Genomic DNA, 17,102 nt, shown 5'->3' with positions numbered 1-17,102 from the left:
GTGTAACCATGACAATGTAGTTTATGTTGCATAGTCACTGTTCATATAGCAATTTAAAGTTTCGCATTTAATTTTGCATTTTAATTTTTATTACTAACAATGTTATTATTATAAATATTCATCATCAATAATGTCTATACATTCATTATATAAGATGACTGACAGAACATGTACATTACACTATTGAAGCGGAATAATAGCCCAGCGTGCTCTCTTGAAACAGCTCTTGTTACATAAGCTGTGTTCTGATGGGCCATCAAAGTGAATTAAATGTATGTGATGACATATGTTGACAATTGCGAACCTTTACAAGAGTAAATCTGAGGAGTTTTAAAAAATGTACTAAATAAAGACAATTCATTCCTTTTGTATGTGCACTTTACTCTTTAAGCAAAAGAAACTGACAATTGTGGTTAAGAATACCATCTTGAAAATATCCTACATACGAAACTTGATATGTATAATTTATACCCAACACATAACTTATTATTGCACTCTTAACCAACTGCAGTGGCTCTAATTTAAACAATGTAATCTTCATCTAGACACCATAGCTACAAAACAAACAGAAAAGGTATCCATGGTATCCACGTAGCTCAATTCCCACTGACACTTTACACAGTTTCACTGTTTACTGCTATATAGATTTTTATTGTCATTTGGAGGTTATCTCGGTATCTGTTCACTTCGACACATGTAATTATTGTTGCAATAGCGTAAAGTTAGTGTTTTCTGAGATATTTAACTGATGATTAACATCTTTACTGTGCCATTACTATTTCAAATAATGTTAAGCTTCAACGTGTTGTTTATTGATGGTGAACTATCAAAATAGCAAATGCCGTCAGCATATAAATGATTTCCCGCGCAAGAGTCACTTCAAGCAAAGTATTGAGTATGTCCAAAACATTAACGTACTTGTGATTTCAAGTACAAACGCAATTTCATAACGCATACAGAATTTCAACATTAAACTTATTTCAAATGTGTGGAATTAGAGTAAAGAACGACAACTCTGCTTGAAATAGATGTAACGAATACAAACGTAGTGCGATCGTGATTATTGAGGAAGAAATGTACACTTATTCGAAATCCACATAGAAAAGACTATTTACACCGGAAGACGGTACAATTAAAATGTATCTGTCACGTAGACACTTACAAAGTGTTGTTGTAATTCAGACGACCGTACTGAAACCAAATAACAGTCAAGTGATTAAGGACACAAGTCCACAAGTACGCCCGTCTTATGCATATGTATATACATGAAGGATCTTACATGTTATATCGCGATCTAGATATTTTAGAATCTCCATCCGTGGACGATGTAATTGATGTTTGGTGTGTGTGAAATTCAGGAAATACAAACAAGAAAAATAAAGGTAACTTGAGAAAGTGTTGTAGTTTCAAAGCTCTAAAATAGTGTAGTGCTTGTAGAAAGTTTTGTTTAAAATGAAACGGCTTGGCGTTATGCATTAAGCTGCCTGGGGAAAGTTTCCCTACCTTTTTTCAAATGAAAAGATATATAATGGATATTGATGTGCAATGTCTGATTTATATTTAATGTTTTATTATGTATATGATGATGAAATCATAGTTGTTGGATGTTTATTTCTATAAAAATCATACTAATTAGATAAAACATATATTACCGAAAGTTTTAATCGAATACGAGCCCTAGAAAACCTGAGCAATGAGTAATTAAAAGCTTTTCAAATGTTCGGGTTGGTTCTTTCTTTAAATAGAAACGGTCATATATAGCATTTTACATTAGCCTGATACAAAATCAATCCAATGAAATTGGAACTGGTATGATGAAGCGCGTTTATTCCTTATATCCCCAGTATTCAACATTTGTTCTTCATTTATTTTACCATGTTTGACATTTACATAAACATCAGTTACATTTGCATATATTAAACAATGGTAATATGACATATAACATATATGGCAAACTTATTCAGAATTCACACACTCACACACACACACAAACACATACTTGTTCAAAAACTCATGTGATGACCGAGTTAAACATCAGGAATATGAGGACGTCCCTTTCCCATGGGCAGAGCGCTTCGCCAAAAATGCGTTATTTTCATATTTTTGCCGTTTATGGATTGCGCTATCGAGAACTTTGTTACACCCCCTCTAATGGGGAGAAAACTAAAGCAATGAAATATCTTGTTTGACTATACTTCTGAGGACTACACAAAGAGGACCTTCATTTGCATACCATTTGCATATTATGCACATATTTCTTCAATGCATACGTTATGAGGACTTTCGTTACAAGTCATCAAACTGAGGACCTTCATTTGCATATTTTACACACTAATATAAAACACGGTTTGAGGACGTTTTGAGGACCTCTATTTGAATGTATCACAGTAGAAACCTTCGCCTGTACATATCAGTTTTTTCCAAGATTCAGGTTATTTCTTACACCATGTTAGCGCATTTGAATGAAACTTATCATAAGAAAATAAAATGAGCTAGCTACATATTTTTAGCGGTTGAAAATTCAGTCGCCTGGTTTTCATGAAGCGAATAACATACTTTTTTCGGCACGCAAATATTAGACGCCGAACACGTGCAAATTAAAAAATAATATTCTCCAGTCAGTATCTATATGATTTTATTTCGATTGACGCGTTTGTCGACACTAAATGATGTCGTTGTATTTTCTTTAAATGACTTTTCCACAAAAAAGTAAGGAATCTTACATTTTATAAGTTACTAAAATCGTCGCATTTAAGCAAAAAGGGATTCATAGATATAACGCAGGAGTAACGAAGCAATACTACACGCTCAAACAACGATGATTACTCATCCGACAATTATAATGTTTATTACGGAGCAGGTCATGTCACTTTTATAGGTGTAACTTCTTCCACAAATCACAGACAGACCGTCTTCAATATAACATTTTTCATTCTTATCCGATAATTGTCGAACATAGAGTAAGTTTTATAATTGTTTTGATTTTATTACTTTGTAAATTATTTCTACGAGTTTGCCTCAGGTACTTTTTTATACTAGCTCTACACATAAAGAATTCTTATAGCATTACCGTATTTAGTAACGTTTAAAACTGAAAATTTAAGTGTAACTATCATTTTTAAAGCGCACATCTTACCCTCAAGTCGCTTTTGGCAGGCCAAGCTGTGGTACCCTTTGTATGACTCCGGTGTTTGGCAATTCAATTTAAAAATAGTTACTTTCATCAATATACAGTTCATTTTTAAGCTCTTGATCAATTTCTAAGCAGCACACTAGTTGCACCAGGAAGCCGTTTGTTTCTGGTACAATGCATAAGTTTACGCACTAAAATTAATTTACACATTTATAGTAATGTGCAACGTGTAATTTCAAAAGTGCGTTTCTATACGTAGTTGCTAAGATCGAACATCCTTAAAATAGAGTTCTCTTGGTGTGAACCGTATACTAGTTTTGTGATTACACGTTTGATGCAAAGAAAAAATTGAAAACGAATTGAGAAAAAATGTAATGTAGGGTTATTTTCAGCGATATTACCGTAACTATTCGTAGAATCGACCCAGTTATATCCACTATTTCATCAATAGCGCTATGTAGTATATTTTTACATTACTGCAGTGAGCAGTCATAGTTAATGTTCCCCATTAAATGTGTCAAATTTAAGTTTGACTACATAACTGCAAACACGAAATAAGGAATGTCTTAATGCGTAAAATCGCAATTTACCGGTAATATAAAAATTCGACTGTTGCTATTGCGTTAAATACTAAAGCAACGATTGCAAAATGCGTTGACCGTACCTCCATAAATGCGTTGAAATGTTTCGTTGATGTGGCTACTTGAAAATACGGAGTTACAGTTAGCAATGTTAGAAATGAATCCACTTTGTTCATATACTTATAACCGATACGATTTGTTTCTTCAGTCAAGTGCGACGAATGTATAAGTAGTGACTTGTTAAACCCAAGTAACACCGGAACGGGCGCTTCCATGGCGTCCAAAAAAGCAGAACGCCGATGTGCGCGCCGTGCAGTCTTCAGCAACGCTGTGGGTGCGCCATGCTATCGCCTCTAACGTCCATAAGAGCGATCATTTCAAACATTCAAAGAAATCGACGTGGCCCGCTGTCCGTGAGCGCGGTGGCCCCGCACCGTGATGTGTTGTCCGAACGCTGCAGATGTGGTTGGTTTTTGCATTGTATTTGGCTTATTTTACGGCTGCGCAATAGGGCTATGAGCCAAAAGTTTGCTAGTGGAGAGAATAAGGCTTTATTAAAGCCTCATAATTTAACTGTGATGGTGCTAGGCCGAATGGAAGAAGTCATGTAATATTGGCCGCTGGTGAAAGAATATGTTTCCTTGTCTCGTCTGTCCTTGAACCTGTCTCAGTATGAACCTAGGTCTGTAAATATGTATTTTCAAAGGAACTGATTGGACCATGTTAACGCTTTTAAATTGATTTAATGAGAAAATAACATCACAACGCTGAAAATTTAAGCGTTTTCATATCCCGTCATAAAACTGTGTGATTGACAATTACGTTTATGTTAAAGACACGCGTCATCAAGAATGACAAAACTTGGAAGCGATTCCGAGTCGGGTGCGCTTATCCTTGTTGCATAACCGTATTGCGTATTGAGTAGCCACTAAAACTGAGCTTGCCATTTGTAAGGCTAACGCTCTATGGCAAACTGTGCTGTGGTACCCTTTGTTGCGACTCGACATATTTTTTCGCAATACATCCTGTAAAAGTAATTCATTTTAACAATATCTTTGTTTTTAAGCTCAAAATAAATTTATAAGCAGCAGTGATTTGCGTCAGAGCCACAATCTGGCGTACGATAGTTTGTACATGAGACTGAGTATAAAAAGTCAATCAGTACAAAAGTAAACAAGAAAATATACGGTGGTTAGTTTATTAATAACTCCATGGCATTTTTTTACAGCAGCTAAGTTAAAGCAAGAACAAATAACAAAAACTACAAACTGTCATTTATTTATGTATGATTGACAACGTTTCACAGGGACTTACATTTTCTACTCTATGCTTCATTAACAATAATATGGGCCTTGTTCTGAGAAAATTGGGCTTAATGCATGTGCGTTAAGTGTTGTCCCAGATTAGCCTGTGCAGTCTGCACAGGCTAATCAGGGACGACACTTTCCGCTTTGTTTGGTATGTTTAGTTTCAAGGAAGTCAATCCTTACCGAAAATCAAGTTTTGGCGGGAAGTGTTGTCCCTGATTAGCTTGTGCGGACTGCACAGGCTAACCTAGGATGACACTTTACGCTTTTGCATTAAGCCTAGTTTTCCCAGCTTCAAATTCTTTAATATTCGGTATTTAGCTTTTTTCTATATTAAGTTTATGCTGATTGTAAAAATTCATTCCTAGAGTTTTAGCCCAATCAAATGTCAAAATGAATTTATTTTCTGTACAATATTCAAAGTTTAAGTTTTTTTAGAGATCCAAAGTCATAAGTTGATTTTATTGAGTTTAGGTTTAGTCCTGATATTTTTGCTAAAGTTTTGTAGGGTTTCCACTTGTGTTTTGAAGGACGTTGCTAATCCATCATTGAAAAAAATTGTATAAGCATTTATATAATTCGATATAATTTCTAAGCATAAAATAAAAAAAGGACGACGATAGTGGGTAACCTTTTTCAACTCCTGTTTATGCCCCCTTTTAAAAAAGGGGGTATATTGTTTTTTGCCTGTCTGTCTGTACGTCATTGTGTGTGTCTGTCTGACTGTCTTAAAACTTAAACCTAGGGTAAAGTTTTGTCATAACTTTTGCATTATTGATGAAAGCATCTTGATACTTGGCATGCATGTGTATGTCATAAAGCTGCACATTTTGATTGTTGACAGGTCAAGGTCAAATTCATCCTTCAAGGTCAAAGGTAAAAAATTCGGCGCATTAGGAGGCATTGTGTTTCTGACAAACACAATGATCTATTTTAAAACGTCTAGAAAGGTTTCCATTGTTTATAATGATACTAGTTATATCCATGATAAATACTTTTATCCATTGAATTAGTTGTTGTCCGAAATTTAGGTGCCCAAGACAATTAAACATAACAGAGTGATTTAAGCTTTTAAATGCCATTTCGAAATCTGAAAATAATAACAGTCAAGGTCTATTGTGACTTTCAAGATATTCAATATATATTGTGCCTCGTAAAGGCAAAAGTCTGGTTTAAAATATGTCGCATGTATGTCTATAAAAAAGAGTTCAATCAACCGTACACATTGTTGCAAACACAATACATGTCATTATCAACATCCATTGCTTGTCTTTTGTGGAGAAATACTCAAAACAAAAACTTGATAAAAACAATGTCATGAAACCGAAACCGAAAGTTTTGAATTGACAAGTATATCAACGGAAGTTATTTGAATTAGGACGCATTCGTATGGCAGCGGTGTCGTTACTGTATGTTTATTGGTACTTGGTGTAAACACATCGCACTCTATACATTGTTGCACGTTCTCTTTGGGTTAAACAGCTTACATATAATGAATTATAAAGTCCAGTGTTTGCATATTTTCAAATTTGCCATATTTGCATTTTCCATTACAAAAGCGTAGACATGTTCTGGAATAGTTAACATGTTTAAAACTTGAATTATTATCATTATTCTGCGAGCACACCATATCTCGTAAGTTGTTTTATTTTGCGCATTAGGGATATATTTATTGCCATGTTTGCGTTTATTTATGCCAGATAATAGTTAATGTGGCACATATAACCGCTTTAAGTGCCGTCTGGATTCCTTGCGGCGAGTTTACATGGAAAAAGTCCGCAGAGTCAATTGGTTGTAGTTGGATTATTGCAACTAATGTATGACCAACGTAACGAAATATTCAAACACGTTTTACATTCACATTTATCCATTGGCAAAGCTATATTCAGTTTGATTTAAATAACACACTTGCCGTCTAAACACCTTCGCTATCAATTATTAATAACTTAAAACTCGAAAAACCGAATGGTAATGATTTTTTTTAAACATACCTAGTTTATTTATATCAAGAAATAATACACATGTATGCAATAGCTGCTTGAATTGCAACATTTTAAATATGCAATAAAGATTATATCAGAAATGTCAAACAAACTATGTACACACTGTTTACATTACTTATGCTATTCCTATAACAAATTTCAATGAGCATAAGAATACAAACCTTCCATTACATCGCAAAAACAAATATTGTCCAAGTTCATGTTATGTATACTATTTCAGGATTCAAATCAGACACGCGTGGATGACTATCACAATCCTTAACACTGATTGACCTACCTGTTCTTCAACTATGGTAACATGTTCAAATATGACAGAAAAAGAAGGATTAGTAGTTACTATTCACACAAACATTACTACTTTCCATCACAATACAGTTTTAATGTGTTGTGGGGAACACCTGTAGGTCTGTATCTGTGTTTAATTTGAATTCGAAATCAAACATTCTATTGTCAATGACTTCACATGATAAAGTTCACTTTTGTTCCAATTTGCCGTAAGACCGATCTTCCTTTTTGGGTTATTATACCAAACTTTATCAACAACTTTGCACAATGTTCATAGCTCTTTTTCATTACGTCACTTGAAATGCTAAGTCTAGTTCCTATAAGAAATTATATTAATATTAAATAGTAAGCTGTGTCTTTATATTTTCCATGTTACCTTGTCATTTAGTCTATTTTCAGAACTTGAAGGACTACCAAAAACAAGATTAATGGGCAATCTCATGTCTTAACCAAACTTCATTTGTACGGGATATGACCAGTAGGTGAGTGACCAGATGACATGTATGCTATTTAGCAGAAAGGTACATATTGATCACAGTCATCGCGAACTTGAGACACAAATGAAGGTAAATAGTTTAATTCGTCATTCTGTTCGTTCGATCAACTCCACCTTTTGAGTGTGGGTGATGAAGACTTCTGGCCTATCCCTTTATAATAAGATAAACACATTCTTTTAAGTACTTTTGACTGGAACTGAACCTCTTGGTCAGCTTGAACTGACAGAGACATACCAAACATTTGTACAAAAAGTATCGAAATATGTTCAATTCGAACAGTTTAAATATTTTTGAGATAAAATCATTCTGTCCATTTTGTAAATTGGTCAAAACAAACTATCAAATATATTGGCCATTGTTCGCTAATGCAAATGAACAAATACAGTCACAATAAATACTTTACATTTAGCATCAAAATGTATTCGTCTCATTTGGGCTTTAATCTTTAATTGAGTAGCTTTTCTTGAACATTTTTTTCTTTTACAATCAATCCGAACAATTATTTTCCAAAAAGTATGTAAAGTGTTCTTGACACCTCATTATCTCGCCTAAGCACTATCATGTAACTGATACAAAATCAAGTTAATACTACTTGGGGCAACTAATTGCAAACCAAACGAGCAACGATCATCATATTCACATTTTCTATGCAACACATCATCATTCACTATCGATGAATCCCATCTATACTAAAAGTAGTTAATATCTCTGCACATATGTCACACACATCATTACTGTTAGTTTACTACTTTTTTTCCAACAAATTTATCACGAAATTATATTTGAATCATTCATTTGCAACTTTGCAAATTCTTGCAAATCAAAATGCTCTTAGTCAGTTCATTTTTTGACAAATTTTGTCTGAATACTCTGAATTTGATTCAGTACTCGAGACATAATAACTTCGACTTCATCCCTCTGCTGTTGCAAAATTTGCAACATATTCCGTAGCAACATTTTCACTACTCCCTTTTGCTTCATATGTCTTGCAATTTGTGTTATCAATTCACTTGTGTGAATCAATCAGCACTATGTTTGACAATTCTTGCATTTCAAAAAAATTAAAATAATCTTGTTTACACTTGTAAGGGGGTACACCCTACTCGTAAATATTTTAATTGTTTAATTCGTTTGTTCTTCAAGCATATTTGTACTTTTGGAGTATATCTCGAATCCTAAACAGATTTTCATCACCATTTACTGATAGCATAACACTTCTTTCAGACAAATCATAAATACACACAAAAACATCAGTCCTAATTGATCAATCGAAGTCCGTTAACACAACTGTGCCACAACCAGAGGTAACGAAATCTTCCCACAACTATACTCATCACCTTGCAACAACTTATATCCGTTTTGCAACTATTCGAATGTTAGTCACACTCGGTTTTGAACTAACACTGATTATAGCACAAGTATTTTTATTTCCACAAACCTTGATTCAAATCGCTCACAAAATTGTGAGTTGTTTATCCAAATCTTTGAAATTCATCAATCAGTTTACGCTCGTATGATTTGTATGCACAGCAAATTATTGGTCATACACTGCTCTTATACCAGCATTTCGATGAATCAACATGAAACACAAAATCGTCTTAATCATGATGAATATGAATATTATCATTAAGTTAGACGACCCACTTAGAGTCTCAACATGTTTTTGTTTTTATTTTTGAGACCATTGCATATGTTTATGATTGGCAAATTTATCTCCGTATATGTTCTGTAAATTAAATGCTCACAGTCAAAATGTTGAGCACTTATTTTTCCAAGCTTTCAGCTTATTGCATCATATTTAAACGCACATCGGTACACTTACTTAAGGGGTTACCCAATGTTCTATCAAATAAGTTGTCATGTTGAAAACCATGTTAATGACAATATTAGGCCTAGCATATACTTAGTAGTTATGTTGAAAACTGTTTCAATGTAAACATCAGTCCAATAATATTCGAAATTCAAAACGTGTCTAGTCATATTGTTAACTGATTTTAAGGAAACATTTGTCTTTTCAAATATATTTCTAAACAAACATCAGCATTGTTGATATCATGTATTTGTAGGAAAAATATAAATTGTGCTACAAATAGTTATGATAATTTGCTAGTTGACCTTCACAATGCTTTAAAAGTGCTTGAATGATGCCTGGAAATGTCTAAATGAACCATGTTAAGGGTATGTTTGAATTGGTCAAGTGTGGTCAAAACCTAGGTCATCTGGTCAAATCTTAAAAATAAATGTCCGGGAACAGAGGTGAGTGCTCAATGTCCGTTATGGCCTTCTTGTTCACCAATGAAATATACATAGGAATGTGTATTTCATTTGGAACAACTAACATTTCTTTGGTGCAGTTTCAGATGTGGCTTTCTAAATATGAGTCATGCATTTTAAAGATTAAACATCAAATGTACGAGTTATCGTCGTGTTAGTACAACACAAATCTGCACTTGTCATATGAATCAATCTGGTTATGAGCCTATTTGCACCTTTTAACAAATCCGTGACCCGTATTCATCAACCAATTGTTAGACTTAAGTCTAAGAATAAAGAATATTCTTTAAATTGGAATGTTAAAAAAATCTCTTTAATTTTGAGTAATACTTGGCATTAACCACCTCTAAGTTCATCATTATTCATGAATAACATTTTGTTGATATGATATAATATAAACACCAGCGGTAGCCTGTATATATTCAATGCTGGATTTTTTTCTTGGCTCTTAGTCTATTCTTTATTCTTAAGTCTAAGTATGGGTTGGTGAATACGGGCCCTGATTTCATGTAAAACAACTTAATGTTTTTAGCACTAATGTGATTATGCAAACACCATTGACATATCACTATAAACATACTATTATGATACAAACGCATCAGTTATATGATGTCCTAAATCTTACGGCAGAACGATATGAATGGCTGATGGCGGAGGGTTCACCGAACATGGCAGTGTGCACAGCCGCCAAGCTCTGGTAATATAGTCCGTTTAAAGAAGTTTGTTTTCATTGAAACGATAATTATTTGAAGTGATATATAAACACAATTTACATTTTGAATATATTGTAATAATGCATGGTTTGTTTATGTCTTCACATTATGTGAATATATTCAAATCCGTTGTTGGACATTTGACAAATACTAAGGAACATACTTATGATTTTTATCAACACAACAAACAATCTGACACGAAGGTGTATTATTTGTTCAACACTTAAAGCGTCAAAAACAGCAAAAAACACGTATTTTAGACATATCAATGAAGCAAACAATTGAAGTGCATAAACTATGTCACGAGATTCTTTTGGACTATTTTTTCAACAAAACACCAATAATAGAAACAATACTTAACACTTGGATAATTGCCATGAAACAGTTATATCAACGAATTGGCGATTCAAACCGATTGAAAGAGGTGATCCCCACACTTAACTACACATTAAACGCGCGTTTAAGAGGATTTCAATGCTCTTTACCTTTTGATACAAAAATGAAAACATTATTGTAAAAACGTGACGCGTTATTTTCACATTTTAATTTCGTATCGTCTTAAGTTTTTCAAATATATTACAATGATTAAGGATGGGTTATACAAATTTTAACGTACACATAAATATGGTCAATCTGTAAACAAAACTGTGTAAGAAAAAAACGCAGATTTATTTCATATACATAACAATCAGATGCCTCTGAAGACGGCTTAAAGCTTAAAGCCTCTATAGAAACAATGAAGATTTAGCCGAAGTTCTCAAGTCGTAATGATTAACACGTCAACCGCCTCACTGCACAATCATAACCGCTAGAAATGAAGAGTCGAAAGAAATGTTGACCTATATTTATGATTAACAGAAAAACGGGTCAATGTCCTATTGTTTTGTAACATATCAGACTCGGCACAAAAAACGACTCGGCAAATATTGCCATTATTTTATACTAAGGCTCACTTGATATGTAACAAAACAATGCGGCAGCAACCTGTTATTCTCTATATAGCACTTCATATATAAATATATATATATATACATAAATATATATATATATATATATATATATATATATATATATATATATATATATATATATATATATATATATATATATATATATATATATCAATATATATAAATATAAATATATATATATATATATATAAATATGTAATTATAACACATTTCAGTTTCAGTATGAACATTTCTCTGCAGAGACCTGTACTCTGATGAATTGTCTTGGCTATGGGCCTCAGATACGAGGGGCTCGAATAAACGCCTACAAGGCGTACGGCAGATATTTGACTGCAATCACACGTAGTCAGCCAACGTTTATCACTACGGGTAGCAAAGCTGAGGGTCTGACTGGCTACCTGAATGGTGATACGTTTATCACTACGGGTAGCAAAGCTGAGGGCATTACTTGCCCCTTGGAGAGTGATATAGATTTAATTCGTGTTACAGATACTGTCATCTGTTTAGAAGATGGTGTTGATTCAAGTACCATTCCGGCAGAGATAAACATACTGAGATCATGCAGACGTATGAGTTACCATGGGCACTGTATACTGCTACTAGAGAGATATGGAACAAAGATTCCAATTCATATGGACGATGCCTTGTGTGATGATGGATATGGTCGCACACTATTGAGCAGTGACTTATATGTTAATGAGTTGTTGAAACGTAAACCCTATGAAGGCGAAGTTCAACACGAGCGTGCTGGACCGTCAACGCCTGCTACAATTGCTGGAAAATGGCACCGGGATTTGGTACTTGCACTACATTTCTACTGCCCAAGCATTCTCACAAGATGGGCGACAAGACCTCGCAATTGGCCCGAACCTAACATTGTTCAGGAGGTTTTATCACTTGGTGCATTTGTTACTCCTGTTGGATATAAAGGCAGTGCTTATGAACATGTTGAATGGAGAATGTGTTTCAACTCTGGAGAAAACGTACTTGCAAACAATCTAAATGACACTCAGGTAAAACTCTATATCTTATTAAAAATGGTGAAGAAAGATGTTTTAAAACCAAGTAAAAAAGAGGTTACATCGTTCACGGTAAAAAACATTGTATTATGGATAGCAGAAAATAACCCTCAGTCATTGTTTCATGACAGAAGTCTGTTACACTGGCTGCATAAAGGATTGGATGCGTTAAGAGTTGCTATAATTAAGTTGGAGCTTCCCTATTACATGATTCCAGAAAGAAATCTACTGGCAGGTTGTGATCTGGATTATAAACAGCAGCGTACTTGGATAGCTACTATTAATGATATGATAGATGAAGGTCCGCGGGTTATCCTTAGGCTACCAAAGATACGACAAGCCCTAATCGCACATCCTGAACCACTACGACGGTTCAGCAGTTGGAAAATAGAGTTGGAGATGCTGGAGCTGATATGCCAGAACAGAATCGAGAAAGCTGTTTTATTTCAGGCAGCACGGGCACGTCAGAAGGCGATTTTGAGGGAAGTTAGACAGAGAATGATAAGTGAGGGGGGTCTTGTTAATGATCTAGATACTATGTTCGATCGTATATTGATGTAAAACAATAACATCCATCAATAACCATTTGACTTCCACCTGTAACTCTCGAGTACAGATAGACACTTATCCTCTGTTTGGTCATTGATATTATTGTGTAGAAGAATGATTCGAACAGTAAACTTATTCTTGCACACTGGTGTATACTTGCCTTTCGTTGCAAACTATCCATATACACTTGCTAAAATGTTTTATTATTCTTATAATTGACATGAATAGACGAAACGTGAATGTAATGCTAATTATTTAAAGTGTTATTATTTCATGAAAAACATATTTGTAAACACGTCGGCTTTCCTTAAGTCAGATCCCCATGTAAAATCCCATTCAGAGTGTTACATTATGTCCATATTTGGTATGCTAGACACAGTTAGTAGTCGTTGTGATGTAAATACAAAATTCAAAGGTAGCCTCACAATGCGCCATTGTATATGTACGATTTTAAGCATACATGAGTATAATGTGTAAGCCGGTTTAATATGATTACAGATATAACAATAACAACACAACAATCATCAGCTTTCAATGAAAAGAAGGGTTTTACAACGAGGAATGCATTTGTTTGATGTGGTTGTTTTTAAATTTATTAATTTACGTATTTTTGAAAACATTTGAGCGATGCACCCTAGTTCCATGCCCAAGATTTGCGTGTACATCATAATGATTTACATTTTAAGATAAAAGTGTCGATTATATGTGAAGCAAGTGTGTCTTTAAAAAAAGACTCGTTGATAAAATGTGCGCCAATATATTCTATGAATATGATTGCTGTATGTGTCAACCTGTAATGCTATTGTCGCAGTACGATTTAAAAAGTGTAACTGTTGAATGTATCAGTAATATTGTTGTATTATTTTTCGATTTTATTGTTACTGTAACCATTTAAGTTTTTGTCTGTACTAAGTATTTAATATCCTTTGATACTTGCCTAATAAATTGTGTCAATATACAACCCTTCGAAAATGGGTCTTATGCCATATGCGCATTCCTTTTCAGGAGCTACCCTGTCCGCTAATAATACTACGATACCGTTCATGCCCCCGCAGCGGGCGCTTACTGCATACGACCTTATACCCATGTTTCGCTGGGCGTGGCTCATATTGTACTTGAATAAACACAGACGTGATGCAAATATTATATACACGCGAATTGGGTTGATGCAAATTTGCGCTAAATTTAGTGTTAAAGTTAGGTTTAATTGTCTCATTGTTTTGAAAACATAATTGTTGCGTGTTGATGTATGAATGCTTTTGTTGGGGTCATGTATATATGAATTATATATTGTTTTATTGTGTATGTATATGAATATATTTAAATATTGCCTTCGCTGTGCGAAAATATATACAGTCATATAATCGTGTTGTAACAGTGAATTGATATATATGCATTTGTCTTTTTGTTTGCTGTATGTATCATGTTCTTTCCTTTTTAATGATGTCGCTGCTTTTTCATTAACTCACGTGTTGTGGGCTCGTTTCTGGATGTAGTTTTTGGCTTTTTATATTCGGTAATATTTGACTGACATTTACTGTAATTGTTATAGAATTGAAATAAGTTAAGTTTAATTCAATGTTTTTATCATGCGTTTTATTCCACAACCCGCATTCACACCCGCATTAACATAATCACACGTAATCTTCAAAAGTTGATATTATTCATTTGTTTTATTCTCATTCGATATTTGAAGTTTTTGTATTTAAGACGTTAAAGGGGCCTTTTCACAGATTTGGGCATTTTTTTAACTTATTCATTAAATGCTTTATATTGATACATGTAAACATTGGATCGTAAAAGCTCCAGTAAAAAATCAAGAAAAAAATTAAAAAAGGAAAAAGAACATTGCCCGGAGCAGGTTTCGAACCAGTGACCCCTGGAGTCCTGCCAGAGTCCTGAAGTAAAAACGCTTTAGCCTACTGAGCTATTCCGCCGAGTACACATTTTTGACGTATTTTATACCTTATATAAGCAATCTTCGTAGTTTCACAAAATTTAACGACAAAAACAGAACTCTCCAAATTATTCAATCGTTTCGCGTTGCAACGCTTTATAATTTTTAGGTTTTAAAATCGTCAAAAGATGCATATAATGGCTATATTAGAGCATGGTTAATGTTCAGTATTACTGTTTCCTCACAAATATCATAACTAAAACGAAAACTTACGAATCAGAAACAACTTTTTTCAATTTTGTCAATTTACCAAAGCGTGAAAAGATCCCTTTAAATGTAACAATAGTGACATTAATAATTTAAATTTAAACGTCCACCAAATTAACACAATTAAAACTTCCTGATGCGCGATTAAATGATCATAAAACGCTCCGCAACGTTTAACACATAATACAAACACGAGATGTTTTTAGACCAGGAGTCGTTAGTCTTATTTTTTATTGACATTCCAAGTGTGTTCGTTAGGAAAATACCATGCAATGAAGGCGATAAGGTTAATTATCGGAGCCCATTCTGTGCGGTTCCTACTTCCTTCCGGCTCTTAATATTGTGTTCCTGTTTCCTTCATTCCAACAAAGACCGCAGAAAAAAATCACGGTTAGTTGTTTAGTTGTATCAGTGTGGATGTTTTGTTTTAAGGATAAGGTTTGCCTGTTTTGGTTGCAGGTCTGATACAAACATAAACCGACAACTAAAGGCGATTGGGCGACAGACAAGATCTAAATATTTTTATAAAAGCGACCGAGTTCAAATTAATTATGAAACAAATTTAAGAGCAATCTGTAAAATACTTGAAATTGCCAAATGCCACACTGAATAAATCATAAGTTTTACGTTCACATCTAATATTTTTATTTGTGATTAAGGTGTTAAGAAGGTTTTGCCAGGTCATATTTCCGCCAGTATGTCAGATAAATTACAAATTAATGTATTGTAACCATCTGCACCCGAGTGAATAAACAGTTTAACCGGCGGTTAACCGGATACCGTTAGTAACTTGTAGGTAAGTATTTTTGTTTCATGAAATTTGGTAAGGTCGGTTAAAACCAGGGTAAAACATACCCTGCTTCCCTAGCTGGGTAAGTACAAGTTACCGAGAATTAACTAATACAAAATTAGATTAAAAAGACACGTGAAACATTTCGTCGACGAAGAACTACGGAGACGGTGCAGATTTTCGACGGAAATGCATTGACAAACTAGAGGACATGAACATACAAAGGATACAACGACCTTGAGATAATGATAGCGCTTTGGTTTTATGCTTCGGTAAATTTCTTTCAATTGATCGGGGATACTTTTGAAATAAGTGTTGCCACGATGTCAAGAGGTGTAACGGCAATAACTGACTCTTTATTCGACCTTAAAGACAGGGCAATACGAGTTATGACCTCTGATTACGCACTTAATGACGCACCGACCGTTGTTTTAGTATTATTTCCGACTATGCCGTGTGTGACCGGGTGCACCGAATGCACTTTTAATGCAGAATCCGTTTGCATTTTTCTAATATCTTGAGACATTCAAAAGTTACAGAAATGCCGACATTGCCTGGTCAATGGTAAATTAATTTATTATTATAATAAATTGTTTAAAAATGGACATATCTTAAAAGTAAAACTTATTGTTCAATGGACCTTAACACGCTGGTCCCGAATCCGTTTGAAATTTTGAAATATCTTGAGCCGTTCAAAAGTTACAGAAAAGACGAGATTGCGTGGTCACTGCTTAATTAATTTTGTGTTTTAAATTGTTTTAACATGGATATATCTTCAAGTAAAACGTTTCCTCCAATAGAACTGAACACGCTGAT

The 17,102-nt window shown here is 34.1% G+C and overlaps 1 protein-coding gene across 4 annotated transcripts; it reads left to right on the top strand.

The window, feature by feature from the left end:
- The first annotated feature begins 1,167 nt into the window (after positions 1-1,167).
- LOC127849586 (uncharacterized) lies at positions 1,168-14,911 on the top strand. 4 transcript variants are annotated; one of them, XM_052382311.1, is made up of 6 exons: positions 1,168-1,382; positions 3,923-4,179; positions 7,245-7,317; positions 7,709-7,791; positions 10,711-10,777; positions 11,980-14,911. In XM_052382311.1, exons 5-6 carry the CDS (start codon positions 10,721-10,723, stop codon positions 13,342-13,344), a joined length of 1,422 nt encoding a protein of 473 aa, XP_052238271.1. In that variant the 5' UTR covers positions 1,168-1,382; positions 3,923-4,179; positions 7,245-7,317; positions 7,709-7,791; positions 10,711-10,720; the 3' UTR covers positions 13,345-14,911. The 4 variants fall into 4 exon arrangements, with proteins under 4 accessions (XP_052238271.1, XP_052238272.1, XP_052238269.1 ...); XM_052382312.1 differs by lacking the exon at positions 3,923-4,179; XM_052382309.1 differs by having other exon boundaries at positions 7,245-7,791.
- The last annotated feature ends 2,191 nt before the right edge of the window (positions 14,912-17,102 follow it).

Source organism: Dreissena polymorpha, chromosome 11, assembly GCF_020536995.1.
Source record: "Dreissena polymorpha isolate Duluth1 chromosome 11, UMN_Dpol_1.0, whole genome shotgun sequence".
NCBI lineage: Eukaryota > Metazoa > Mollusca > Bivalvia > Myida > Dreissenidae > Dreissena > Dreissena polymorpha.
Note: the sequence above shows the minus strand (reverse complement) of the source record. Positions and strands in the feature narration are given on the sequence as shown.

Excerpts from the sequence above, each read along its gene's own strand:
- LOC127849586 (XM_052382312.1), top strand. The coding sequence starts at position 10,721 with ATGGCTGATGGCGGAGGGTTCACCGAACATGGCAGTGTGCACAGCCGC. Across the intron at positions 10,778-11,979 it reads TGCACAGCCGCCAAGCTCTG|TTTCAGTATGAACATTTCTC; the intron begins GTAATATAGTCC and ends AACACATTTCAG.